Source organism: Bemisia tabaci, chromosome 1 (assembly GCF_918797505.1).
Source record: "Bemisia tabaci chromosome 1, PGI_BMITA_v3".
Lineage (NCBI taxonomy): Eukaryota > Metazoa > Arthropoda > Insecta > Hemiptera > Aleyrodidae > Bemisia > Bemisia tabaci.
In genome coordinates, this window is record NC_092793.1 from 2,591,114 (window position 1) to 2,618,499 (window position 27,386).

At 38.5% G+C, this 27,386-nt stretch overlaps 3 protein-coding genes across 4 annotated transcripts in view; 2 read left to right on the forward strand and 1 right to left on the reverse strand.

Moving 5' to 3' along the window:
* The first annotated feature begins 44 nt into the window (after nt 1–44).
* Nucleotides 45–16,342, forward strand: PGAP5 (Per1-like protein PGAP5). The gene is made up of 10 exons (XM_019044174.2): nt 45–1,027; nt 2,034–2,176; nt 3,510–3,580; nt 4,773–4,914; nt 5,376–5,542; nt 6,323–6,405; nt 8,014–8,136; nt 9,533–9,676; nt 10,305–10,464; nt 16,174–16,342. The coding sequence occupies exons 1-10, from the start codon at nt 932–934 to the stop codon at nt 16,215–16,217; spliced, it is 1,173 nt and encodes a 390-aa protein (XP_018899719.1). The 5' UTR covers nt 45–931; the 3' UTR covers nt 16,218–16,342.
* On the reverse strand, nt 10,471–25,721 carry LOC109032183 (cytochrome b5). 2 transcript variants are annotated; one of them, XM_072301094.1, is made up of 4 exons: nt 25,030–25,721; nt 16,241–16,392; nt 14,563–14,736; nt 10,471–13,673 (listed from the first exon to the last, which is right to left on the reverse strand). In XM_072301094.1, the coding sequence occupies exons 2-4, from the start codon at nt 16,271–16,273 to the stop codon at nt 13,494–13,496; spliced, it is 387 nt and encodes a 128-aa protein (XP_072157195.1). In that variant the 5' UTR covers nt 16,274–16,392; nt 25,030–25,721; the 3' UTR covers nt 10,471–13,493. The 2 variants fall into 2 exon arrangements, with proteins under 2 accessions (XP_072157195.1, XP_072157165.1); XM_072301064.1 differs by lacking the exon at nt 25,030–25,721 and adding an exon at nt 20,460–20,697.
* LOC109032163 (uncharacterized) overlaps nt 19,506–27,386 on the forward strand; it is a 109,294-nt gene continuing 101,413 nt past the window's right edge. Inside the window, exons 1-2 of the mRNA XM_072306548.1 lie at nt 19,506–19,798; nt 22,272–22,415. Coding sequence (XP_072162649.1) covers nt 19,506–19,798; nt 22,272–22,415 — 437 coding nt within the window. The remainder of the gene's footprint in view (nt 19,799–22,271; nt 22,416–27,386) is intronic.

Consider the following 27,386-nt stretch of genomic DNA (forward strand, 5'->3'; position numbering starts at 1 on the left):
GATTTGTGATTCATGTGCATCTGCTTCATGATATTGTGAGGTGAATGGTGCTCTTTAATCTTTAAATAAATATAAAACTCTTAAAAACGCACAGATTTGTTTTAATCTGTTCAGTACCTTGAGTCGGAGCGGTTGAAATTGACGCAAGAAATTGTTTCCCCTGATTATTCGATAACTTGGCAGCAGCGGATGAGGATATTTGCTATTCGCTGAAATGGGCGTTTGGAGGGGGAAAGCCGGTTGCCGGCATTTGCAAGGGTTTGCCAGTTCGTCGACTTCGTAAATTTACACCTCAGTCGTGGTTTTTGGCGTCATAAAATTTCAGGGATACACGATGATTAAATTTTTATGAACGAGAGATCACTCAAATGACCTGGAGAAATTGAATTAAATCTTTTGATTCACTTAAGAAAAATAAGGTTATGATCTGACAACCATGCTGGAGTATGAAAAGCGTAACCGCGCAAATCATTCAGCCAATCTAAATCTTCGAATACACTAGATGCGCAACTTATCAAGATTGCAAACGAATTTCCTAGATAGTGTTGCGCTAGCATCTTTCAAGCATTTTAAAAGTTGGTAAGGAAGGTAAAATGGTTTTTTGAATGGTCCAGCAATTTTTAACCCTTAATTTGCCAAAAAGATCGATAAATAAAGCCTCAAAAGTAAAACTTGAACAGTGCGCACGATTTCTTCATGGTGTGGTAGCCATGATTGGTGCACCCCTCCCTACCCCTCTTCACTCATTGTGGTTTTTGTTTACATCCCTGCCTTTTCTTATCAGAAGATTGCAAATCCGGCAGATCCATCCAGTTTATCAAGAATTATTCTCAAGTTGTTATTTTTCCAGTCATCTTTTTTGTGGCCAACAACGATCTCCAATTTTCTCTCATATTAAGACGATCATCTGTAAATTACAGTAGTTTCGACCATGCGCTTGAAATTTGCCTTCATGCGGTTTTTAACGGGAATTTTTATTTTGGCATTTCTATGTGAATTTCTAATCTATTACTTAGTACTATATCAGGTTTGTTGTTCAAAGTCTTCAGTTTCCTTTAATCAGTAAACCCTAGGCCCTCTTTGAGCCCGGGACCATCCCATCTTTTCTTTATGAGAGTGTCATGAGGTTATGCCCCTCTAAAGCGAGAGTCCGCGCCAAATAATTTTACTCACTTCTCGACTGCGATAGCAAATTGTCTGACGCTACTTTTACATGTGAAGTAAATGTAAGAGGCAAGATGGCGAATCTACCTTTGCAGTTTAAAAGTGCGTAAATTCACTTGGCGTGGATTCTACTAATATTAAAGTTGCTTTTGACATTTGTAGAGGGAATAATGTACGCTCATCATGATTTGTCTGAATTGTAAATATTGGTTTGTACTATAAACATATTGAAACATTAATCTTGGAGTTGGTGCCAAGCGGCTATTCATGAAAAGTACAACCGCAAGATGAATAGAACTGGGGAAAGAAAAAAGTAGACAAATGTCACATCCAAAAATTGCACCATTCAACAGATATTTACAAACGCATTTTTATTAATATTTTTTTTCCGCCTGATACGATCTTTTTCGTAATTGATAAACGAATTTTTATGTTTTACTACTTATGCCGCACAAGGTTAGATATCTTGGCAAGGTTGTTGTAGTGGCTTCAATTTATTTACTGCTCTAAGTATTTTCTCTTATTAATAAATGAATCTGATCTGACATGCTAACTGATGGGCCAACTGATGATTGATGCATTCAGACTGATGTGACTTTTGTCTATTCTCACCTTTCCCTAGTTCTAATAGCTCTCAAAGAATTCATGATGTGTATTTTACTTTTCAAACAATCAGTTTAAACAGACAAGGCGCTTAACTCTTTTACGCTCAGTAGGATACTCGTTTATAACATGCTCATCGCTGTCTTAATTATTAAGTTGGGTTGCAACTTACCTATTTCTGATTAATTGCTTCTTCTGCCGAAGCTTCCCAACTCTCACATTTTATGTACTGTACCTTAAATAAGTATTTTGTTTATTTTTTTCAGTGCTCATATCCAGTTCTCAATCCAGAGTTTGAAGATTCATCAATCATTACAAATGGGACTGTCGAAGAACTTCGAGCAATGATTTTAGCAGATACTCATTTACTAGGGCCCTACAGGGGTCACTGGTTTGATAAACTAAGGAGGTTAGTTTTTGTATTTTTAGATCAAAGTAAGTTGAAGAAGTAGTTCTTTTGGTTCACAGGCTTTCTGGCAGTACCAAAAATTTATAAATTCAAGGAATTTACAGGGGACCTGGAAGAGTCAGAAAATGTAAAGAAAAATTCAGGGAATTTGGTGATTACAGTGTACCGGTTCTGCAACTTCAAGCAGTGTCATTTAAAAGAGTGCAACTAATTCCTCGGTATCTTTCTCGATAATTTGAATCTTCAGAATAGAAATTTTGTTCACAGTTCAGCTGTAAGTCAAAGTTTTGTTCAGAGGCCTATGAAAGTCAGAGAATTGAAAAATTTTGGAGTCAGACAAAAGCCAAAAAAGTCAGTCAAGAAATTGTGGAAACCCTGGCTCATAATACTTACACACAAAAAGTTGTCAGTGTCCTCATTCTTACCATGGAAACAAAAACACCCAAAAGACATTTTTGGCAATCAGTAATCAGGCATAGTAATGCAATCTCCAGTCTGTAGTATAAAACAGACAGTGGAACTTCTCTTCCAAACTGTGATCCCATATCGACAGTGAAACTACCAGATCACGTATCTCGGTTTGCTTTGTTTCAAACTTTCTGTCATTATTCACTTTTTAAATGGAGAACTGCTCAATATCAATCATTACAAACTTCCATGATATTTTTCTCTGTGCAAAGATAACTCTGTGAAAGCTTCAAGGAATGATATTGAATTACGCTCCTTCAAAAAAAAAAACAAAATGATAGCAGAGACTTTAAACACCTCAAACAAGATATGTGGTCTAATAGTTGCATCGTCGATTTGATAATGCTGTGTTGGCAATTTGAAAGTTAACAGACAGTTTTAATGTAGACCTAAAAACCGTGACAATATTTACACCAAACTTGAGGGTATTACTTAACAATGGATAAGTTTTATTTTTACTTTTATTTCCTGTTTCGCATTTCGATATCTTTGCAGGCTTTTCTTTTCTGTATTTCCTGTGGAGAAAGTAGATTGTGTAACTTACCATGTATCAGTATCAGAAAATTTCCTTGCCCACTCTATTTTTTTCACAAAAGGAAGTTCACCTTTATTCAATACTTTTGTATTAAATTTTAAGAGAATACTTGCAGATAATTAAAAAACCATGTCAAACACCCTTAATAAAAAAAAATCTCTGATTTTCCTACACTAAATTAACATACAGCATGAACTATACTTGTGTCTGCAAATTGAGGTACTCAGCTTCTTCATCAAATTGCATCTTGCTTCAAGATAAAAATAGCTGAAAATCTTTCAGCTCCTCAGGTCCTGTTGATTACCTATTTAAAATATGTTTTATTTTCAGAGAATGGCAAATGTATCGATCTTTCCAATCAGCGGTTGCTATTCACAACCCAGATATCATCTTCATTTTAGGTATGAAACTTTTTTTACCGTGTATCATGCTGTCTACAGTCAACAATTTTTATTCTCATCCTAAGTTTACAGTTTCTCCTCAGAATTGTCTCATGGTTCGGTAAAAAGGAGACTTTTAGATGGAACCAGAGTACCTGGATCCAGAAAGAATGAACAGATCTATAATCCCGAAAATCTATACTTTCTTACTTCTATACTTATCTTGACTGATGCTCCTGTGAACAAAGAGTAAAGGAAATAATAATTTCAAATCACCTGTTGTAATTATCAGGGACTAGTTCTCCAGAACCCTAGACTCCTGTGAGAGCCAATGTTAAAATCCTTGAGCAGTTATCAGTGCTACAACCTCTTAACTAATTGCCATCATTGGATGCTGGACTCCACAAAAAATCTCTAAGATGACAAATATCTGTCATTCTTAAATCAGTTTTTTCCCTCATATAGATCAAAAGCTGGGCCCTTCATTGTCAAAAGGGGTCGGAAAACATCACATATTTACTTATTTTTCAAGTATTGGCCTAACCTCTTTTTGGAATAGGCGATGGATGGGTCAAAGTATAGGATAAGGATCCTCTGAGTTTACAAGGATCTCACTTGAGATTGCGCTGCTATTGGCTGCACACAACAGCACAGCGTCTTAAAGAACTCGTCCCTGCTTTTATCTGTATACTAACATTTTTATCACAAGTCATTGAATTTATTCTTCACAATTTTCGTTTTTTCCAATGATATCAAGAAAGAAACAGTCATGTGTCATTCCTTTATTCAAATGAAAACAATAACAACGGCTATTTTCTGTGTTTCTGATCTGAATATGAAGGCTGGCAACAACTTCTGTTACTTATGGATATTTGGTGTGAGAGGGTTGGCTGCTCTTTTGAGCCCCAAGACCTGCATGAAATAACAAGTCCATTCTCTCTTTACTTAGGTAATCGGTTTTCAGTCCTGTGTGAGACAATGGCCCCCTCCTCCGCATTCTAGATTTGATAATTTTAAGGTGCTATTTCAGTCATTATTGATAAGTTTTAGGGCATTTATAAGATTTGTCCAAGTTTTTCTCTCTCCCCCCCCCCCCCCCCAAAAATTTTCTCTATCAACAACCTTTGCCACTAACAAGATTTGCTGAAAAGGACGCTCCTAACACAACCTTGATTTTCGAATTAAAGAACAGTTACTGAATATTGCTTTGCAGGTGACATTTTTGATGAAGGAATGTGGACCACTCAAACAGAGTTTGATGCTTATTTAAAGAGATTTGCCAATCTCTTCAATGTTGAAAAACCAATTGAATTATTTGTTGTACCCGGCAATCATGACATCGGATTTCATTACAGGTAATGTTCCTAAGACAACACTAGATTTTAAGATCGGTGTCTAAAAAAAAAAACAACCAATGTATTTCAAAAAAGAAGTCCACATTATAAGCTAACTGCGAAGGGATATATATTTAACATACATTGCCAATTATAAAGCAATGATTTGATTCATTGTGTCACCAGTTCATGTGCCGTATGAAACAGTGGACGTTGATTTACTGTAAGTGGATCCTTTTCATCCAGACTCATAACTTTTGATCAATCAACTCCATGTGTTAAGATCTTTATTAATTTAATTTTTTAGAGTTTTAAGAACTTCATAATTCATTCATCTAAAACTTTCATCTATCATTATGATATGCTAAATTAACTGTGATTTTTTCCCTTTGGTAAGGAAATATTGTTGAACTGTATCGTAAGGAGAGACTTGTGCCTCTAATTCTAGCCAGTATCTAATTTGTTTCCTTTTTCTTTTCCAGAATGTCTCCTAACTTGGAACATAGGTTTTCAACTGCTTTCAAATCAAGGCCAGTATCTTTTGTAAGCCGACGCAATGTACATTTTGTACTCATAAATTCAATGGCAATGGAAGGAGATGGTTGCTCTATTTGCCAGAAAGCAGAAAAGAATCTTAAAACTGTTGCAGGTTTGCACTCCTCAAATTTTTACATTTTCAAATAAACTGATTTTCTTTCAAAGCTCCTACCAATCTCTCTCTACAGTCGCATGTATCCCGCCCTTCTTTCTCTCACAATACAATGCCTTGCCTCTATCCTCATCCTAATGGCCACCCATTTTTTGTTGCGCTGCTGCCAAATTGGCATCATCCGTTTTATGCGGGTTGTCTCTCCTCCTCTCCTAGTCGCTCTGTCAAGCTTGTAACAATCATTGTTTGCAATTGCTTTGGGAAGTCTTGAGGCCACAACATAGGGATCATTTGCTTTCCTTTCAGTGGCTCCAGAAAGTTATAGAGATTTTACAGCTTGCTTTCTATTTTTTGAGGTCCTCGTAAGTCATAAAATCTACTTAAAGCTAGTTAAATTTTCAGTGAATCCTATTTATTGAAGGTCTGGTTCTGTCATCTCTTGTCACGTATTTTTCCGATGCTTAAAAAATATAAGTACAATTGCTTCCAACACAGCTTTCTGGTACTTCCCGTTTTATTTCATTTAATTTTTTAAATATAGCCTAGGAAAAAAAAGTCAAGTGCTGAGCTCATGCGTCAGAATATTCACCAATCAATTTGAGTACATCTTTCCAAACTATTTGGTCTTTCAGCTCACAGTAATATTTTATTGAAATTTCAACCACCTGAACATTGACAGGGTGGCACCATGTAGTTGGCTATCATACAGATACCTACATGAATGCCTATGCACTGCCATAGTATTTTTTATTTTTAATGATGTCATCTTTTCATTTCCAGCTAAACTACGATGCACCAAAGGAGTAGGCGTTTGCAAAGGGATAAAACCGCTACCCAGCTACAGTAAACCAATTATTCTGCAGGTACTGATTAGTCCATCAAGTTAAACTTTTTGAACCCTAAATTTCATCAACATTTTCTATGATTAACAACAAATGAGCCTAAATGCAATCCATTTAAGATTCCTTATTTACCCAAAAAACCATTATATAGAAGATACCATTATTTTTCTATTTTATTACAAACAGTAAGTAAGTAGCAGGTGCCATTAGTGTAACCAAGCAAGAGCTAAAATGCGATGATTGCGATGTCAGTCATTACAATTTTTATTTTGTCATTCTTCTGAGTAGACCTTAATTTTCTTGATTCAGCTACTTAGTCAAGTGAGCTCATGTATGAGAATAACCATGTATCAGTTTTTGTAAAGGCATACAGATAGAGTTTAGAAATTGAAAATGAAATTCGTAGATCAGATAAGAAATGGGCCTGTCGAACTTGTGTTGATTGTCTGTTGCCTTTCCGTCGAGTTTGTAAAACGTTTTTTCATATTTCCTATTGGTGCAGGCAGTTTTTTTAGCAGCTTGAAAAGTGGTATGCAACAAGGAGAAACAAAAAAACCAAACCTATTGAAACAAGCATTTTTGCAAATTGTTGCAAATTTTAATTACATATCAATGGGGAAAGTGCAAAACCACGTTTCTCCACTGTGATATTTTAAAATTTCCCTTCCTACTTTACTTTTTCAAATAGAAATAAGCCAATTTCATTACTTGCTTTTATACATCATATTCTGCTAATAGAGAAGATTAATCTAAGGAGTTTTTGAGGAATTATGTTGACTAGTTTTCTAGAGGAAAAATGAAGTATGACAGGAAGTTTGCAAAGTCGCAAATTGAGACACGTGACGCAGTTTCACACTTAAGCCATCGATATGATTTCTGTTGTCCAAGAGCTTTTTCTTTTGCAACACAAATAAACAAAGAGGAAAGAACGCTTAGATAAAATTGAAATCATATCAGAGTAAAAGATGAAGAGATTGTTTGTTTATTTGGAACATGGAAAATCTGAAAAAACATTAAACACAAACTTTACAAATATTAAAAGTTGTTGAAGTTTATGAAAAATGAACATCAGACTTTGATGTGCCCATTGTGATTTTAGCATGATTTTACCACCTGAGAAGAGTCTACTCTTTTGGCTGTATCTCTTGTGTGCAACAGACTGTTTAATGGATTAAATTCAACTATACCCTTTTAAATCAAAGTTACTGTCCTCAGATTCCTGCGCCCAATTACACACTTCCCTGAGAGAAGGCAATCTCAGTTTACCTTCGTCTATGATCTATTTTAACTCTATCCTATTTTTTAAATGCATCATGCTCATTTCACATATTACTTTCAAGAGAGTTGTGCTGACTATCACCGTGAAAGTCTGACAGTTCAGAATCATTTTAATTTTCTCATTTCAATCTCATTGAATACCCATTCAAAAGCAATCAGAGCGCAACTCTTAACTGTTGCACATAATACGTTTGATTGAATCTCCAGCCAAATCTTCATCCTTTTTACTTCCTAATTTGCATCATAATTTCACTAAGTCAGTGGCAAATTTCAGAACATACCAAGATCATCACCTAGATGTAAGACTTTTCTCAAGCTTTGTTTTTCATGCTTCAATTTTCTTTTGGGAAGCATTTTCCCATGTACAGGGAATCTGATGAAAGCTGCCAGGAAATTGATTCTGCCCCTCCTGTTTTAAAAAATGAAAAATTTCGAGAACGTTGGGAATGTCTGTCTCGTGAGGCTTCAGAAATGGTAAGCACATAAGACTTGCAGTAGTGATTACAATACACTTGTTGCACTGAAGATATTTATTTACCCTTAAATTATGATATAAACCATGCAGAAAGTCAAGAATAATGGCACGCTGTCCTAATTTTGCGGTAACTTAAGTGACGTGCAAGTCAGGGAAGGGAAAGCAGCCGAGTCATCTTCGCAGTGTGACACACCTTCAATCTAGCTAGCTTCAATATGCCTACGCTCATGGTCCAATATTTATCTCGCTACGCCTGCCATGAATGAATTCAAACATTGACGGCTGCATGCGGGAAAAAGCGCATTTATCTGCGATTGCAATGTTGTTCAATTCCACCCATGTTTTATTTGGAATCGATTTTTTAAAAATCTGCTGCAGTTTTTTGAGGAAGTCTCTGAAAATTATCTGGTATGATTTAAAAAGAAAAATCACAAAAATTTTGACACAATACTTTTGTTCCTTCTATTTTTTTTTTTTTTTTTTGTTTGTTTGTTTCTTCTTTATTTTTCCACTGGAAAAAATTTAACATCGTTTAAGTTTTTGAATCGTTTCAACAGGGGTGCAGATACTTCTTTGCCTTCACATTTTTTGAGGTTGCCTTCACTTCACATTGATGTCCATATCAGACTTGCGTGCTTCACTATTTCCTTCGCAAGAGCAGGCTTGACTATTTCTTTTGCATAGAAGTGCTGCTCTCCACTTTAAAAAGTGCATTTAACTATTCTCTTTGCACAAAAGATGGATGTACACAGTTCCTTTTGCAAAAAGCTATGTGCTTAGTTATTTTATGCCTTCTACCCCCACATTTTTTTACTCCTTCACAGGCGCCTTCACATTTGCTTCGCTATCAGCTGAGTACTTTCTGCACCCCTGCAATACAGCGCTGTAGTTACCGCACCATCCCTCAATTTAAAACACTTCAATTTTTTTAAGCGTATGTGTAACTGAAATATTATACAAAATGGGCATGGAATAATTTAGAAAAAGGAAAGAACAATTTCGAAAAGAAAAAATAATTTAGAAAACAGAAAAGGACTTAGAAGAACTCTGCAGTTTCCCTGTAAAGAACATCTCCCATTTGGATTTAAAATTGTCATTTCAACAGTCTCGTTCTAAATAGCAACCCAGTTGTCAATTACATCTTCCTTTTTGCTTCAATATACAACAGGAGATGTGTAAAATCAAGCTGCGTCCTCAAATATGCTCATGACCCTAATAACTTATAACGTATTAGTTACAATACAAAATATTTTCAAAGCTCATAAAAAAAGTAGTGAAAGTAGTGAAAAAAATGGGAATGCCTGTGTAGTGTTGTAGTATTTTATGTGTTAGGAAAGATTATCATGCAGTCATGACTTCATCTGACTAGAATCATTGATTCCTCTTCTCTTTCAGTTAATAGAGATGCTTCGGCCGAGAGTGATTCTAACTGGTCATACTCATCACGGTTGCTATCGATTTTACCCTGAAAGCAAAATTCATGAGTATACAGTTCCGTCTTTTAGTTGGAGGAATAAAAATAATCCCACTTTTATGTTGGTAAGTGTTCAACATCATTTAGTTATCTGCTTTCTTTCCCAATGAAGTCAAATTTTTCAGGCAGGTTTACACTCTCAATGAAAAAGGCATAATGAATGGAATAAAGTTCTTTTGCTGTTTGTGAGATAAGTCCTCTCACTATCTACCTGTTTCCATTCATTTGAAACTCCTTAGTAATGGAGCACCATACAAATGAAAAACGGAGCAACAATGCAATGTATCTTTGGTTTTTATAACCCTCAATCTTCTGACAATCTGGAAATAAGCAAAGCTGGGGCTTGCAAATGGCAAGGGAGAATAGCAATTACCAACTTCCAAATATGCGAAACTTGTGATTAACAAATTCACAAATAACAAGGGATGACTGTATCTATAATATCATTTTATACAGTTTGTGTCAATCCAAGTAATGATTTGCAATATTTTATCTGTTATTCCCTCAGCTGCTTAGTGACCGCAGTGAAGAAAAAATTGCGTGCTGTTTGTATGGAACATTAAAGTGAAGTATTTATTCCATGACGCAGTAAATTTTAAATACATGTTATAAAATCATTGCTCTGTGTTGTTGGATCAGTTCTTAGCATAGGTAACTCCATCTCCTAATTTCTAATTTTCTATGTGTTTGCAGGGGGTATTCACATCAAACAATCATGCTCTTGAACGGTGTCCACTACCTCAAGAAACAACTGTTATAGCTTTGTATGTTATTGGATTATTTGTCAACATCTTCATCTACTTCCTACCGAGGAGGAGATTTAGTTTACATGAACATAAAAACCCCAAGACCTGTTAGTACCTTATGCTTATTTTTTTATTATTATTTTTTTCACTTTTAAATTTTTATGCATGACTGATCTTAATTGAATCTACGTTCATTGACCTTAAAACGATTAAGTAGTTAAAAAAAGAAAGTCATATTTACTCATCTTAAAAAATGTGTCTAGTATAAAATAAGCTATAAACTGTGATAAGGAATTGGTTATAATTTATTTTAATCAGTTCCAGTGCTTGACATACATTTTTATGGATTTTGATTCCAATAGAACCTTCTTTACTTGTGATTAAGATGAACCACAACCTTTCAAAGCCAAAGGATTGTTTCTTCTCTTTTGATCTTTCCATTTCCATACTGTTTTTTCCTCATTTTTCTACTTTTTTCTTCTTTTATTTATATTTTCATCTTCTTTTATGGCCGGAGAGCCAGATTGCCAAGTATTTATCAATGGTGCTCTATGATACCAAAGGACACAGTTGTCAATAACAATATCTGCATTGAAAACGATTTTCTGTAGTCCACTCTGTTCCACAATTTACTCCTAAGACTAGATATCTAAGATTCTAGATATCTAGGAATGATAAAGTCTTACTCGTTCATTTACATGTCTGCACCTGTGTTCTGCTCTTTCATATGAACAATAATATTTTATTTACCAAGGACATCAATCCCAATTAATTAGTGCAGATAATTTAGGTTCCGCCTCATTTTGTCCAATAACACTCTGAAAAGAAATATTATTAGTGTATCTGGTGACCAGATTCTTTTTTGATTTTGGCATCCTCCCCGGGAAGGGGCATTATTGTGCCCGCACCTTCAAATTTATTGAACAAATTTAATGTTCTAGTACATTTTTGGATGATTTTCGAGCCTCAGTACTGTGATATAGGTATTATACTTCATTGCTTCCTGCTCGAAGGAACGTATCTCGATTGCGTTGTTTCAGTATTTCTTATTTTCACCTATTTGTTTATAGGAGAGCCATCATATGACTTTTCTCTGAATTTCCGGCGGTTTTTATTTACTTTTATGAAGAAATACTCTGAAATTTTCAGACTAATTTGTGTGATAGTTCTCCTGTCAAAAAAATACTGAATCAGGCATAGCCGAGTTTAGTTCTTACGTGCAAGAGATGATGTCTCGTTACTTTTTCAACTTCATGTATAATTTTTCTTGATTGGTGAACAATGCTGAATTGAAATTAACATCCACTCAACAATGTTAATGATCTCATACTTTTCTAAAAAAGATTTAAGCTGTGGAGACAGCAATGTGACAAGAAAGAGGTGCTCATGATGTGTTAATTTTGCACAAATTATGTAAAATTTTTCAGGGTGTCTACCGGTCTCCCAAAGTCCACAAAGTTCCCGATTGTCCCCGATTCTCAAAAGGTGTCCCCGATCTCCTTGAATGACCCCAATTTTCATGTTTAGGTCCCCAAAAACTGACAACAATCGTCTGCCGAAAATTTCAAATTTTCGCGGTGCTACGGTTGCACGCGAGGCGGCAGAAATCCAAACCCTCGCTGGACGGGTCCGAAACCTCGGGAGCTCAGTGTCGAGTTTATCTATGTGTCATTTTATGTCGCTTTCTCTCGCGGCTTTTCTCTCGTCTAATGTGGTAAAAGTGTCCCCAATTTTCATGAAAAAAGTCCCCAAATATCCTCGATTCTGGTTTTTTCCAGCTGGTACACACCCTGTTTTTGGCTTGATCAGCATATATTCAACTCTTAAATTCGTTGCTTTCGGAATTTTTTTTGTCGCCAAAAAAAAAACTGTCAAGGCGTTTTTCATCATCTTTTTACTCAATGTTCAAGTGTCCGCAATGTTTAATTTACTATAATATTCATCTCAAATTTATTAAATCAACTTTAAGTAAGAAAAATAGCTTTATGGTAGGTAGTTGAATCAAAACACAATTTATTTTAATTTAAAAATGGTGTATTTTTAGCGTCATTTTTTTTCTTTACTTTTAATTGTACACTAAATTTTGATTCTCATTTTTTTAATGGCAGTAAAGAGCTTTGTAATAAATCTAGAACCTTTTGCCATAAAACTACTCTTCATTTGCTAAATTCAACTATTGAAAAAAAATTTTGTGCATTAATGATCAGGAAGAATACATTTTTTTACAATGAGATTTTCCTCTTCCTATCCAAACTTTTTCTTTCTCAGATTTCCTCTCTTTAGTGAAGGATACGTACAGACGCGTACGATACTTAAGACACGAACATTCAATGGAAAATATCGGTGACTAGATCGAAAAAAATTAGGATAGTTATTGAAGTCTGTAAATTTATAGCAAGTTCACAGGTGATATAAGGGCTAGGGGTATTTTGTAACCCTGAATTTGGAACATTCGCCAAAGAAATCCATCACATTAGGATTTTTTACCAACTTAAAGTTTTTTCCACGAAACTAGTTTTTTTATAGGAAAAATTCAATCAATTCTCTAAAGCATTGATGCATGCCAGATGTAAAATGCCTCCTCTTAGGTGAAGTGACACATTTTCAACAGCCTGATAAATGTCACAGTTGAAGAGCATCGCTTGTAATACAGCTAACTTTTGAGGAACAAGCCTTTAACAGTGGGACTGGACATGTTTTATTCTGCTGAAAAATTCCATTCTTAAATATGGAGACCCAATGTTAAATAAAATAATGTAACCCTGTGTTTCAAAAACCTTTGCCATTTTTCCATTTTTTGGGGGGTTGTTAAGTGGTTTTTGAAACTTTCCAGACGTAATTTTCTAAATTTTGACAAGAATTCCTCGACGATTTCAAACTTGGATGTCTCTTGATTAGGTCTGCTAAAGTGCTAAAGACAGAAGCCAATTACAATAATGGCAGTACAACAAGAAAACACTTCTCTCCATCAATTAAACTTTCAATTCTATCAGCACTCGATAGCGTTACTTAATTAAAGAAGGCAGTGAACTTAAAGCTTGAAAAAATGTCACTCTGAACGAGTCTGAGTAGTAATGTGTTTTTCCATCCCTCCTTTAGATCTTAATTTTCACAGCCAGTCTCTCTTAAAAATCAGTTATACTATCCGAGGTCTTAATTCATCTTTGCTTAAAAAGATACGTTCATCCTTCGGTAACTGGCCGATGAGATTCTGCTGAATTTTTTTTAAAACGTCAAGATCATGTCCAATACTCTCAAAAGCAAACGTAGCATCACGGCCTGCATACTCCAACATCACTTCAGCACCTCCTGGATGCTTGAGCATTATGAAACAAAACAAATAAATTACATTAACATTCTAACATGACTGCAAGAAAAATGTTACTCAATTAAATTTTCAAATTTCTCTGAGACATTTTCTCTTTGAGCTCTCTATAGGAAAACAATCTTGATCCTGTCCACTGGTAATGTCAACTTCGTTGCACACCAAACATTTTAAGTTAAATCCAGTTCAGTTAATCCACATCTCAAGCAGTTCTGTAGGGTGTTCTTGTGCCAAATATCATCAGTTTAGATCATTATTTGCTCTGTAAAAAATTTGTTTGTAATAATTCATGCATCTGAGCAAAGCTAGTTATCAAACTTTGAAATATGCCTGCAGAGGTGGATTCTTTCTCATAAATTTGGATTTGGCTCAAAATGCAAGCAAAGAAAGAAATTTGCTTTGATTCAAATCTCTTTGATTACCTGATTCGAGTATTTTATAGTTGATAGTTGTTCCTTAAAATTCCCCAACATTAAGGAAGACTTTCACATATGTTTTACATGATTCAATTAAGGACGGTTTTAAATCAATGAATACAAAGAGCATGCAATGCTGCATTTTTATTCTATCATATGTAAGTAAGCAAGCCTCCCAACTCAGCGGGAGTTCTTCTCCAGTCTGCAATCCTAATAAACTTGTCTGACAAGGTGATTACATCAAGCTCATATGGTTGTATTTAATATTGAAAAATTATCCCCCTCACCTCTTTGCATCTGTTCTAGATCCTATGAACACTTCCTTTTATAAAAAACCATGATCCTCCCATCTCTAGCCCTAAAATTTCCGCTGCAAAATAAGTGAATTGACCAAATAATTGATTTGGTCAATTCTCTTTAAGAGCAGTAGGATGAAGACTTGAGGCTTAATTTCTAACTCTTACCTTATTTATGAAGAATGTTATATCATAAATTTTATCATAAAGTATAATCCAGCAGTCGTCTATCTTATTATGTCTCTCTACTTGCCTCATCGAAATTTCCCTCAAATGGTGTCCAATAAACTTGCCTTTGATCCAAGAAAGTAAATCACTCTTTTCTACCAGCGTGTTTAAAAGCTGAAAGGATGTAAAACGAGTTTATAAATTTTTTGACTGAGTGCTATACAACAGTGAAAGACAAAGTGAAGGAACACATTTCAGAGCCATACAAACCTTCAACTTGAATTTGAATCAAACTTTTGAAGAAATTCCTGAACTTTAACCTTTAACTGGACTCCTCCGTGTTAAATATAAAGACAGTCAAGAAAGTATACTTTAATGGTTCCTCTTCTCCGTGACTACTCTACGGTAAAAAGGGGCTGATAGTTGCACCAGTTAACAGTCATAAACTAATAGTGAAGCGCATTTTGATGACCTGCAAAGTTCAAAAATGTGTATCTCCATTGCTGTCTTTAAAAATTTCCCACACCTATTTTATTTTTTTGAAGAGGAGCAAGCCAATTGTATATCTCAAAATGTTTACAGAATATTCTGCTAATCGAGAAGAATAATCAAGGGAGTTTTCAAGAAGTATGACGAATAATTTTTCAGAGAAAAAATATAGTATGTCAGGAAGTCTGCTACGTTGCAAACAGAAGTACGTGGTTTTGCACTTTGGTCATCATTTTCTCGTTTCTGGCATTTCTGTAGCTCCACTCCTATTTTATTTTATCAAAAAAGAATAAACCAAAATTTTTACAAAATATTCCTCACATAGAGAAAAAAAATTTCTGAAGTTTCCAAGAAATTACGTCGAATAGTTCGCTATGTAGAAAATAAAGTATGACAAGACATCTGCGACAGCGTAAACCAAGATACTGCTGCAGATGCAGTTTTACTGTTGAAGTATTTTAGGTAGCAAAGTCTATATAAGAGATACTTGAACCCTTGAAGATTTTTTGCCCAACACAAGCATACGCTGTGTAATGAGGACTGTCTATAGCCTCTTGGCTAACTATCAAATTTTCTAAATTATTATTGGTCGAGACATGTGGGAGTGGAGAGAAAAAAAATGATAAAAATTACCAATCCTCATTGACATCACTTTCAGTCCTACACCTAGTAGTGGACAATTAAAATAGTGAAAATACAAGAAAAGTGATTCCATGAATTCATAATCTCTTAATGCGTATGTATCTCACAGAGGCTGAAATCATCAAAGCTTATCTTCTGCTCTTAAGTAATAATTGTTTCAGTGATTTTTTTTTTTTTTTTTTTTTTTTTTTTTTTTTTTTTTTTTTTCTCTCTGTTACATTTTATTTCTTCGTTTTATTTTTCTCTTCTAACCACCGACCTTGCCTGAACAGGCTGCAGTACTTTCAAGTATTTCCCCAATCATGCTGTGACCCTTCAAACATTCCGAGTGCATAAACTTTGTGCCCTTGAAATCCTAAATTTCCCTAAGGACTGACATTGAAAAAGTCAGGAAGAATCTTTCCAGATTTTTCCATATCTGTCTCATTCGAGGCATCTTCTTATAATTAAATAATGAAAAATTATCAATTAACTTCCCAGATGTGTGGACTATCAAGAGAAGACCCGTACAAAAAAGCAAATGAATACCAATTGATGCTGGGCTCACCTGGTTTTGAGACGAGAGTGTGGCCACCATCATTCACTAGAGAGACTGATGATCTAGGTTAGCAGTAGCGGTCATCAGCCGCTTTCCCTCTCCCACCCAGTGAAGCCATGAAAGAATATCCTGGAAGTAATCTGATCCAACACTATCTCCACCTACCCATCAAAAGGTAAGACTGCTTTCATACTTGTTGATACATTATGTAACATGTTTCACTTACATTTCCTGGTAACTGAGCCATCAGTGAGTCGTTTTTCTCTCTTCCTGTGGAAATCTCTGAGATAGTTTTTTTTTTTACTCTGTACATTGCCCAAATTTGCACCGTAACTTTCATCATCGATTTTGCCAAATCAGGCATTTTATATCATCTTGAATCCTTAAGTAGGTATAAGAAAGTTTGACTTTAAGTACACCAAATGGACTGCAGTTGGCAATTTGAAACTATAATTTCTGGTTCAGGTTAGAAACAACGTATGTACCATTAGTTTCCCTATGCACGTAAGTTTTTTTACTGATGAGCCAGAAATTGCAGTTCCAAATTGCAAAATGTAGTCCAAATAGCAGTTTGTTACAAGTTTCCATTTCTGGAGTAGTACCTGTTGAGCCGATGAAAAAACCAGCTAATTTCAGAATTATTTTTTTGAAGTAACCCGCAAAAATTTTAATACATTTTTTTAAAAAAAGTAAGAGTGAAGAATAAAATTTTACCAATCCTGTTCCTGGCTGCTGCAAGGCAAGAAATTATTGGTTTCTTAACAACCACAAGTTCATTTTCAAATTAAGAACACTTTATTCACGAGTTATATTTCACTTTTCTGAAAAAGGGCTTGACGTAGTGTCTAGCAGAAAATAAGTAATATTCATGTTAGTCTTCGTGAGTGAGGGGGGGGGGGGAGGGGGTGTCATGTCATGTCGTAAGTCAAGTCAAAGCAATTTGATTATTACTATGTGAAAATGTAATCAGTGTGTTGTCAGCAACATGTGTGCAACTTACTGTTGTATTTGAAATCCATCTTTTACGGATGATCAATACACAACAGACTCGTCAACGAATTCGTGTGTTTGTTAGAATGAATCGTCGGGATGGACACACTGGTAGTTATAGATAATCTCTATTTTGATATGCAACGCCACACCCTCTCTAGAGATTGGCACCAAGCGTGGCAGTGTCAGCTGACCATTTAACAGGGCGCAGCGCGCAGATACGTGAGAGCGCAAGGAAGTCCTCGCGCCCGCATTTTTTTGGATATGCAATATATACATCCGCCGAGCACGAATAGTTGTATCCTTGCATTCAGGCGTTTTTCTGACACACAACGATAGGACAGCGACAGCCGGCGCACCGCGCTCATATGTTTAGCGTAAGAATGTCTTCATGCCTTCCTTCTTTTTTTTTTACGAGGGCCTTCGCCCTCCTTTTACACAAAATTGATCGTTGAGGAAAAACGGTGAATGAACTCTCTTACATTGTCAATTTCTTCTGATAAAATATTCATTTTGAAGTAAATATGATTTTTTTCTCTTGAAATTTTCAGATGCTTTTAATTAAATTGCGATTAAAATTTATCGCAATATTAGGGGTGAAGAACCCGCAAGTTTTCCTGAAATTTCGTATCCAATGTATCAGACGAGATTTGGCGACGTTCGAAAGCTTTTACGGTATTTTTCCTTAGGACGACAATATAGAAAAATCGTAAAAAAACAGCAGCAGCGCTTCATCGTTGTGTTGCAAAAACGTGAGAATTGAGCGAGTCTTTTGAGTTGGCCGCCATTTGGCAACGCCGAACTCAGGTAACCATGTGCTTTTTGTGCAAGTGTGCGAAAGTTGTAATGGCGCGTCGTGTCGCATCGCGTTACGGGATTGTCGGGAAGAGAAAAGGGGGAGGAGGGTGCATTGCACGCAACACAGTGGGAACTCATGGTATCGAGGCACCTTTCTCCAACGCTTTCGCTCATTATCAACTTTTTTTTTATTTTTGTCATTTCTTTTTCGTAGCACCGTCCAATTTTCCATGTCTTTTGACGTTTCTTCATGTTTTTTTTGTTTTTTTGTTTAATTCATTGAGAAATGTCGCTTTGTATTATCTATAAAAACTAGAGTACCAATTTATGGAGAATACAGGCATGTCGATAATTTTGAGATTAGTTGGTGGAGCTTTTAGGGCTCTAAAAGGCAAGCCAATCAGCCTACTTGGTGGAAGCAACCAAGGGTGTCACTACAGCGGTAGATGAAGTCATAGACCGAATTTTGCAGAGCGCGATATCTCGCGGTTAATACCAAACGCTGAGAGAGTCCCTTTTGAGATAGAATCACTACCAAAGTTTCGTTTTTCTAGCTCTAACCGTTCAGAAGTTACCGGGGAGGGGGGGGGGGGGGTTTACGGACTTTGGGACACCCTGTATTTAGCTGATGTACGAGAATCAAGCATGAAACCACGATTCTGAGACGGGCGTATCTGACCCATTCTGCCGTGCTGCGGAAGAACGCCGTATGAGCCGTAAGACGTTGCCAAGTTTCTTCCGATTAAAACCGAAATTACTGGGAAAATTGCAAATAACATTTTCCAAAAATTTCGGACAATTTTGTACGCAATTTAATCGAAATTATGTGAAAATTTCAAGCGAAAGTATGCATGAATCTTGTGAAAAATACATGTTTTATCAAGGGACATCTGGCAACTCTCGAATGTTCGCACGGCGTTCTTGCATAGGGCGGCAGCATTGCATACGCACATGGGTTGGATGGGGCCCGAAACGTTGGTCCGGGAGTGAGTTCGCACCTGGGTGCACAGTGCGGCAGGCTCGACACGGGGAGGGCGCGAGGGCGCGAGGGCGGGGGGTGGCGTCGGCGCAGTGGCCGACGGGACGAGCGGCGCGCGCGAGCGGGAGAGGGGCGCAAACATGCGTGCTCGCTCGCCAGGGCGCCCAACTCGGGCGTTCGCGCGCTCTCGTCTGCTCGCGCCCGAATCCGAAGCCGATGGCCGGTGGGGGGGGGGGGGCGGACGGGCGGAGGGTGAGGGGGAGAGGGGTTGCGCGGGGCGCGGCGCGGCGGAACCTAATTCGAGCGTCTGTGCCATCCTGAAATTCCCGAAGGAATGCGTTGAGACTCGGCCAAGCGCAAAGCGGGAGCCGAGCTCAGTTGCGAGTGAGCGCTCAGCGTGTTGTTTCCTCGGTGCGCTGCGCGCTGTTTCCTGTCTCAGATGTCGCGCGATGGACGGTGAGCTGGGGCGCCATTCCCATTCGCGAGCTGTGTTCGATGTAGTGCGCGATGCAGGCCTCTGCGGCGGAGGTTGGGCCCCCGGGCGGGGCGGGGGCGGGGGCCGGGGGAGGTGGGGGTGGGGGTGAGGCCCCCGCGACCGGGGCCACGGGCACCGCCTCGGGGACCCGCATCCATGTGAACGGGGGTCGCTTCGACTTCGACGACGGCGGCACCTACTGCGGCGGCTGGGAGGACGGCAAGGCCCACGGCCACGGGGTCTGCACCGGGCCCAAGGGACAGGGCGCCTACACCGGCTCCTGGCACTACGGATTCGAGGTCTCCGGAATCTACACCTGGCCCAGGTAACCACTCCCACCCACACTTCACCCACCACACCACCTCCACCAAGGTGCACCCACCTAACTCAAACGAGAAAAAACCACTAACAAGTGCCCCGAATACTCTATGTAACCAGATGGAGAAATGCTGCTGGGTCCACACCATTTCGCGGGGAAATCAAAGCCAAGCCAAGAAGTTCCAAAAGTTATAATTAGAGTCAAAAATATTTTAGTTATATAAATTCTTTTAGTTATTTTTGACTCCAATTATAATTTTTGGAACTTCTTGGCTTTGACTTCCCCGCGAAACGGTGTCCTGACTCAAACCTAGCTGTGCTACGACGACCCCGTTGCCCGAAACACAGCTTTTCTTCCCGCCCGCAGAGCCCTAGCGCCAGATTTCAATTTCAACAACTTTGCAATCTTGCCCGAAAACAATATCACCGTCTGCTCTTGATAAAAACAACAAGTCCAAGCCAGGAAATTCTTCAAGGGTGAAAATTCATTTACTTTTAGTGTGATGGTTGTTCGTACGTCTGTATCGACAGTAGACTGGCGTACTTGCTTTCGGCCAAGACTGCGAAGTTGTTGAAATTCAAATTTCGCGCCATGGCTCAGGTGGCGTGAACAAAAAGCTACGGTTTTGCCAGAAGGCTCAGCAGGAGTATACCCACGTTTCACTTACCTTGCAAGCCTCCCAATTGTCTTCCGAAATCCTTACGTCTTCTTCCCACGATTCAAATGAAGTGGGTCCCTCCACTATCGAGTTCCGCCATCAGTGGAGAGAAGGATGACGCTCTCAAGTTTATTCGTCGTCTCCAACGACTGGCCGTGGCCGGGCCGGGGGCAAAATCATCGCAAGACTCATGTCTCGCCGCCTCCTCCACTGGGAGTGACACGTTTTAAGTGTGCTGGAACTTAACTGGAGGCCAGAGGCCTTACAACTAGAGTACCTTTATAGACAGAGTATGGCCATTCGTATCTTTTTACTACAGGAAAACTGTTCCGCTTTTTGATTGGTCAACAAGTTTTTAGGCTTCATGATGCTCTTAGGGCCGTAAATAAACAAACAAGATGGCGGCTCATCGTAACATCGATGAGAAGCTAAATTTGACAAAAATTTCAATTATGCGGCAGTAACAATTTAAACGAGCATATCTACGAATAGCACACGAAAAACACATGAAAACATTGTTAAATTGCCTTTCACCTTTATCACAGGAGGATGTAAGATGTGCATAACCTCAATCTTGCTTGCTGATAACGGCCATCTTGTTTGTTTATTTACGGCCCTAAGAACATCGTGTCAGCCTGTTCGCTCGCGACCAATGAAAAACCGGAACAGAAATGGCCATACTCTGTCTATAAAGGTACTCTATTTACAACGGGCGTGTAAAACTTAGGATCACCTAAAACAGTACATAGTCTTCTGGCTTGGGCCTTCCATGCTCCCGTGCTAAGGAAGAACGTCCTATGAACATTCGAGAGTTGCCGAATTTCCCCGGATAAAACCAGTATTTTTGAGGAAAATTATGCATATTTTTTCAGATATTTTAGACTAACTTGAGAATAATATTGCCTCAAATTTTCGAGGAAAAATATTCACCATTTCTTCGGTGAATTCAATCTTTTACTAAAGGAAATATGGCAACGTCAGAAGGCTCATACGGCGTTCTTCCTCAGCACGGCAGCTTGAGAAAAGGAGGTGGAAAGATTAGCGGAACCATACTTGAATCTAACCGGGACTCATTGACTGAAGGCCTAGATACACCTGCGAAATACAAGCGCTTGTTGAAAGTGAAACGCCAATACCAATAGGCAAGGAGGATATCGATAGCTCGACGTCGAGCGATCGAAATTCTAGTGTCTTATTGGTGTCTTTTTTTCAACGAGCGCTTGTAACTCGCAGTGCAGGTGTATCTGCCGCTTAAGGGTCACATTTTGACCACGAATTAAACAAGCTTCTGACCAATGATTATTAGCCAGAGCTTTTAGAATCAACCGCAACAACGGACTGACTCTTGCTTTTCATGTGAGGCGTGGTATGCCGGTATGACTCCGATCTCTGCGGGACACGTCTTGATTTTTGTTCGCTCTCTTTATCACACTATTTAGTTAAGGTAAGGAAGCGAGGCAAAATCTAACCGACCATTAAGTCACCTGATCAAGGGTATTGCAGTCGTTTCTAGCCACAGATCATCCCCGCATCCTTGGTAAAGTTTAGAGACCTTTCGAGAGCAATGTTCGAACTTTGATGCTATAGCCGGCGCTGCCGTAGAATGAGAATAATTAATCTCGACCCTTTGGGGGTCATACCTCACCAAGTTCCAAGGATTTGCCGATAGGTTTCCGTGGGAAAGGGCCTGTCAAGTCATATTTCGACACATTCAAGTACTGAAACCATGAAAGATTGCTGAAGAGCCTCTTTTGGCTGCCGCCGCCCTCACATCCCTAAGGCGATTAAATTACTATCGACACTTCATCAATGGATTTCCAGGTGCGGGGGAGTGGGGCATCATGAAAAAGACGGCCAACAAACGCCCACAATGTGGTCACGAGGCAAAAGGCCGTACGTGGGTGGAAGGAAAAAGAAACAACAAACGCACATTCTCCTGTACCGACTTTACAGGCATGAGATGAAGTGATTCAAGTGCTCTTTGGTTTAATTAATCGTGCAATTCAACCCTAAGGAAGTCCGACTAATAATCGGACCAGCGGCCCGATTATTGATATTGATAAACAAAGCTATAGACACGGACGACAAAAAGGATATGGAGGGATCCTATTGGTGGAAGCGGGTGGTTGCAATGGACAAAAAAAGGTAGGTTTTAGACTAAGTACGGCAACCTACGAGGGACCCGATAGTTAGTCCATCATTTTCTCCCTTAGTCTAGGAACCACCCATTTCAACCAATAGGATAGCTCCGCACTCCCAATGTCTTCTTTGTCTATCAATTTCAATAATCGACCCAATCATTGCATTGCATTGCATATCGATCAGGATCATTCGATAACGGTTGAAGAATTGACCCGATAGGGATTTATCGATCAGGATCCTTCGAAAACGATTCAAGAATCGACCCAATAGGGATTTGTCGATCAGGATCATTCGATAACGATTCAAGAATCGACCCAATAGGGATTTGTCGATCAGGATCATTCGATAACGATTCAAGAATCGACCCAATATGGATTTATCTATCAGTATCATTCGATAACGATTCAAGAATCGACCCGATAGGGATTTGTCGATCAGGATCATTCGATAACGATTCAAGAATCGACCCAATAGGGATTTGTCGATCAGGATCATTCGATAACGATTCAAGAATCGACCCAATAGGGATTTGTCGATCAGGATCATTCGATAACGATTCAAGAATCGACCCAATATGGATTTATCTATCAGTATCATTCGATAACGATTCAAGAATCGACCCGACAGGGATTTGTCGATCAGGATCATTCGATAACGATTCAAGAATCGACCCAATATGGATTTATCTATCAGTATCATTCGATAACGATTCAAGAATTGACCCGATAGGGATTTATCGATCAGGATCCTTCGAAAACGATTCAAGAATCGACCCAATAGGGATTTGTCGATCAGGATCATTCGATAACGATTCAAGAATCGACCCAATAGGGATTTGTCGATCAGGATCATTCGATAACGATTCAAGAATCGACCCAATATGGATTTATCTATCAGTATCATTCGATAACGATTCAAGAATCGACCCGATAGGGATTTGTCGATCAGGATCATTCGATAACGATTCAAGAATCCACCCAATAGGGATTTGTCGATCAGGATCATTCGATAACGATTCAAGAATCGACCCAATAGGGATTTGTCGATCAGGATCATTCGATAACGATTCAAGAATCGACCCAATATGGATTTATCTATCAGTATCATTCGATAACGATTCAAGAATCGACCCGACAGGGATTTGTCGATCAGGATCATTCGATAACGATTCAAGAATCGACCCAATATGGATTTATCTATCAGTATCATTCGATAACGATTCAAGAATCGACCCGATAGGGATTTGTGGATCAGGATCATTCGATAACGATTCAAGAATGGACCCTCAGTTGCCGTTTGGAGAATTCTAAATATAACCGTGGCATTTTCAGTAAGAGTGGTAGCTACGCACGATTTAAGCTCCTTTACTAAAATGCCTTTTAGGCCCGCCAATCCTCCTAATACATTTAGACTTGGCCAACATCACTCCATTGATTACTGTGAATCGCTTCGATAATCCGGTGTACTCTGCCGTGCTAAGGAAGAACAACGTATGAGCCTTCACACGTTGCTAAGTTTCCTCCGATAAAAACAGAATTTAATGGGAAAATTGTGAAAATTATTTTCCAAAATTTTCAGACAATTTTTTACCCAATTTAATCTAAGATATCTGAAAATTTCAAGTAAAAATATGTATGAATGTTGTCAAAAATACATTTTTTATCAAGGGAAATTTGGCATTTCTTGAATGTTCATACGGCTTTCTTCCTTAGCACGGCAGTACTGCTGTGCTACTGCCGTGCTGAGGAAAAACGCCGTATGAATATTCGAGAGTTGCCAAATTTCCCTCATTAAAATTTCATTTTTGAAAAAATCATTAGGAAGCGTTATAATACGTAACCCTTTGAAGATGAATGCGAAAAAATTCGATTGATTATCATTTCTATTATAAATATGACCGAAAAATGTGTTGTCTGTTACGGCGACAAAACTAATCCAGTTATCGTGAAACCACTCATGAAGAGCACCGTTATGGGGTGAGTATGGCCACTCTCAAGCAGAGACATCTGGCGGACAAATATACGGGAGCAATAGTCACTACCCTCTTTTCGGCTATTGACCGTCCTACTAGATGGGTGATGAGATTCGGGTTACGTTATGAGCCAAACATGTTTGTCAAATTTCGGTATGTTTGCGAAACGAAATAGGTAACACGTTGTTCATCAATTGATTGTTGGAATGTTGGAGTCCCAAAATTCAAAGCTGCCACCACTGCCAAGATAGCAATGGGTGACATCTCTTTATCTCTGCTCTTAGGATAAAAAGAAAAAAGGCGGTGGCTCTATAGATGGGGGTAGAAAGGAGCGGGTGAGAGGTGGTGATTGTCAACCTTTGACGTTTATTACATGCTCCACCTGTTACCAACCTTGCAATTACAGAGGTTCAAGTTAAGAAGACGGTTTTAAGTGTAATGCACAAAATTGCTTTCAAAACTTACTACATTCGCCTCTACACGTGATTTGAGTTAATTCCAACGATACAGGCGCATAAAACCTCATTATCTGCACTTTTGAAGCATCCACATGCGAAATCCGCTATTTTTGTTGATCCTAAGAGCTCCATAAAACTCAGGATGACTGAGCTAATCAGGGGTGGATCCTACAGTGGCCAGGTCGTACGCTGTCTATAAAGGTACTCTATTACCGTATACTGAGAATGAATGCAATTATCATTTCTGAAACCGACTCCTCGATAAGAAATCAACATCTCTACCTAGAAACTTGGAATTAAACACCTTGCTTATCAATAATCATAGGATCAACCATTAGTGTTAGGGAGTTATAATCGATTTTTTAAACGGAACTATCGATGAAATTGCATCGCTGTTATTGGGTTCGATTAATCGTGTTAATCGTTTTTTTTTCACTCTCAATAAAAAATTCCGGTGTTGGCTACCCGAATGTATTAAATCGCCACGTGAATCGATTTTTGGACCAAACTTTTAGCAAACCACCCGGAATTTTTCATTCGATTTCTTTAAATGAGTTCGAATTTTGAGCCTTCGTAATTTCCGATTTTTGAAGATTGATTTTTTGGTTACGATGCAAATCGATGAAATCGGATTCTCGAGGAACTCTAGTCGATTCATTTTTTTTTTTTTTCGAAAAAAATCCCCAACACTATGAATCGTCACACTATGTTAGCTTTCCCTTATTCGACGATCAACTTTCTCTCTCTCTCTCTCTCCCCTCTATTTCTCTCTATCAAAGAATTTTTTCGCATTCTGGAAACAGACAGAACGAGAGCTGGAGGCTTCAAGCGTGGTAAGTGCTCTCGAATTTCCAGCAGGGACAATCGGTCCCTTTGTTTGAATTTCTTGGCACGCATTGATGCTTGCGGTCGCCACCTTCATCACGTAAACAGCCGCGATTTTTCTTTTTCTTCTCCTCCTCTCTTAATGAAAACTCTGTACAATTATCGGCGAAGATGGCATTTTTGCAACCGATATGTATAGCCGTTGTCTCCTGGATCTCAGAAGATTAAATTTCCAATTCCGAAGATCTACACCCGTACATACTCATGAAGTGTAAGAAGACTTTTAATACTTAACGCAAAATGCTTTACTCGCAGTAAGTGAAAGTAATCGACATTTTATGTGAATATGGGAAATCGAACCCAAAATGACCTAAACGTGCGGTTAATATTTATTGGTTAGTTTTTCTTTGGACTATGTTGACTAAATCTTTGGACTACATTGACCATGTCTTCGGGTTAAATTTGCGATCTCGTTTACAATCAGGCGCAAGCGGCCAGAATCGAACCTGGATACTCGGAAGCGCTAGCCAATCGCGATCTCAATCTCAACCTCTGAGTCATATCCAGAGGAACAACAGGACACTACAGGTCAGCAGGAAGGTCTCCCTATCCCCAATATAAGGGATTTACCTGTGGTTTTGGTCGACTCAACGAAAAGTGTGGTCGATCAACCAAAGTCCTTTTGATTGACATGACTGAGAGAAAATTACTCACAGTAACCGTAGACTTCCGGAAATTTTCAACTGTGCTAATTTTCGTTCTTGTCTGATAAACTTCCAGACCAGATTTAGTGCCTCCGCAAGGAATATGCATAGATTTTCTTCAGATACGTATCATGGAAGTGGCGAGGGCTTTGGTACGAGCAAAATGTGTGATACAACTATTTTAACTCCGGAGTAGCTATAGTTGCATAACCACCGAAACGAAGGAGTTTTTAGTTTTTGCCCATTTTCAACTGTTTTATGCGAGTAATAGGAGAGCACGAAACTTAACGCGTCGTTTGATTGTTTGAAGAGGGGAAAAGCGAGAAAAAGACAACAAAATGTTTTGCAAAGATCAAAGTGTATACTTTTAGTGGTATGCGGGATCAATTAATCGGTATTGGTAAACAGAGCCGGATTAAGGGGGTGGCCACATGGGCCGCGGCCCATGGCGGCAAAATTAGGGGGCGGCAAATTTTGCAAATTTTTTAAATTAAAAAATCGGATTAAAAAAAAAAATACAGACAAGAAAAGGTGACCAAATCTCTCATTTCCTGAGAGTACATTAATTTCTAATTTTGTCGTATTTCGGTGATACAAAAGACTGTGCACCTATAATTAGTTGAGTTAAGAGAGAAACCAAGCACGTAATTTGGCCTGGAGCGGCGCGGCGCAGATGACGAGGACTTGAGATGAAAAGGAGAAGCCCTCGACGTGGCGCGGCGGTCGGCATGTAACACATATTAGCGCCTACAAGACTGCATGAATACTTCACGCATTGCGTCAAACACAGCCTGGTCAACAGCGGTCGGCGCGGCGCGGCGTGAAACGCATAGCG

What these genes read in the sequence shown, in the direction of transcription:
- PGAP5 (XM_019044174.2), top strand. Translation starts at nt 932, where the DNA reads ATGCGCTTGAAATTTGCCTTCATGCGGTTTTTAACGGGAATTTTTATT. An exon ending in ATAATCCCACTTTTATGTTG is followed by an intron (nt 9,677 to 10,304) that starts GTAAGTGTTCAA and finishes ATGTGTTTGCAG; the next exon opens with GGGGTATTCACATCAAACAA. An exon ending in ACATAAAAACCCCAAGACCT is followed by an intron (nt 10,465 to 16,173) that starts GTTAGTACCTTA and finishes TTAACTTCCCAG; the next exon opens with ATGTGTGGACTATCAAGAGA.
- LOC109032183 (XM_072301094.1), bottom strand. Translation starts at nt 16,273, where the DNA reads ATGATGGTGGCCACACTCTCGTCTCAAAACCAG. An exon ending in CACTCTCGTCTCAAAACCAG is followed by an intron (nt 14,737 to 16,240) that starts GTGAGCCCAGCA and finishes ACATCCTTTCAG; the next exon opens with CTTTTAAACACGCTGGTAGA. An exon ending in TAACATTCTTCATAAATAAG is followed by an intron (nt 13,674 to 14,562) that starts GTAAGAGTTAGA and finishes ATAATGCTCAAG; the next exon opens with CATCCAGGAGGTGCTGAAGT.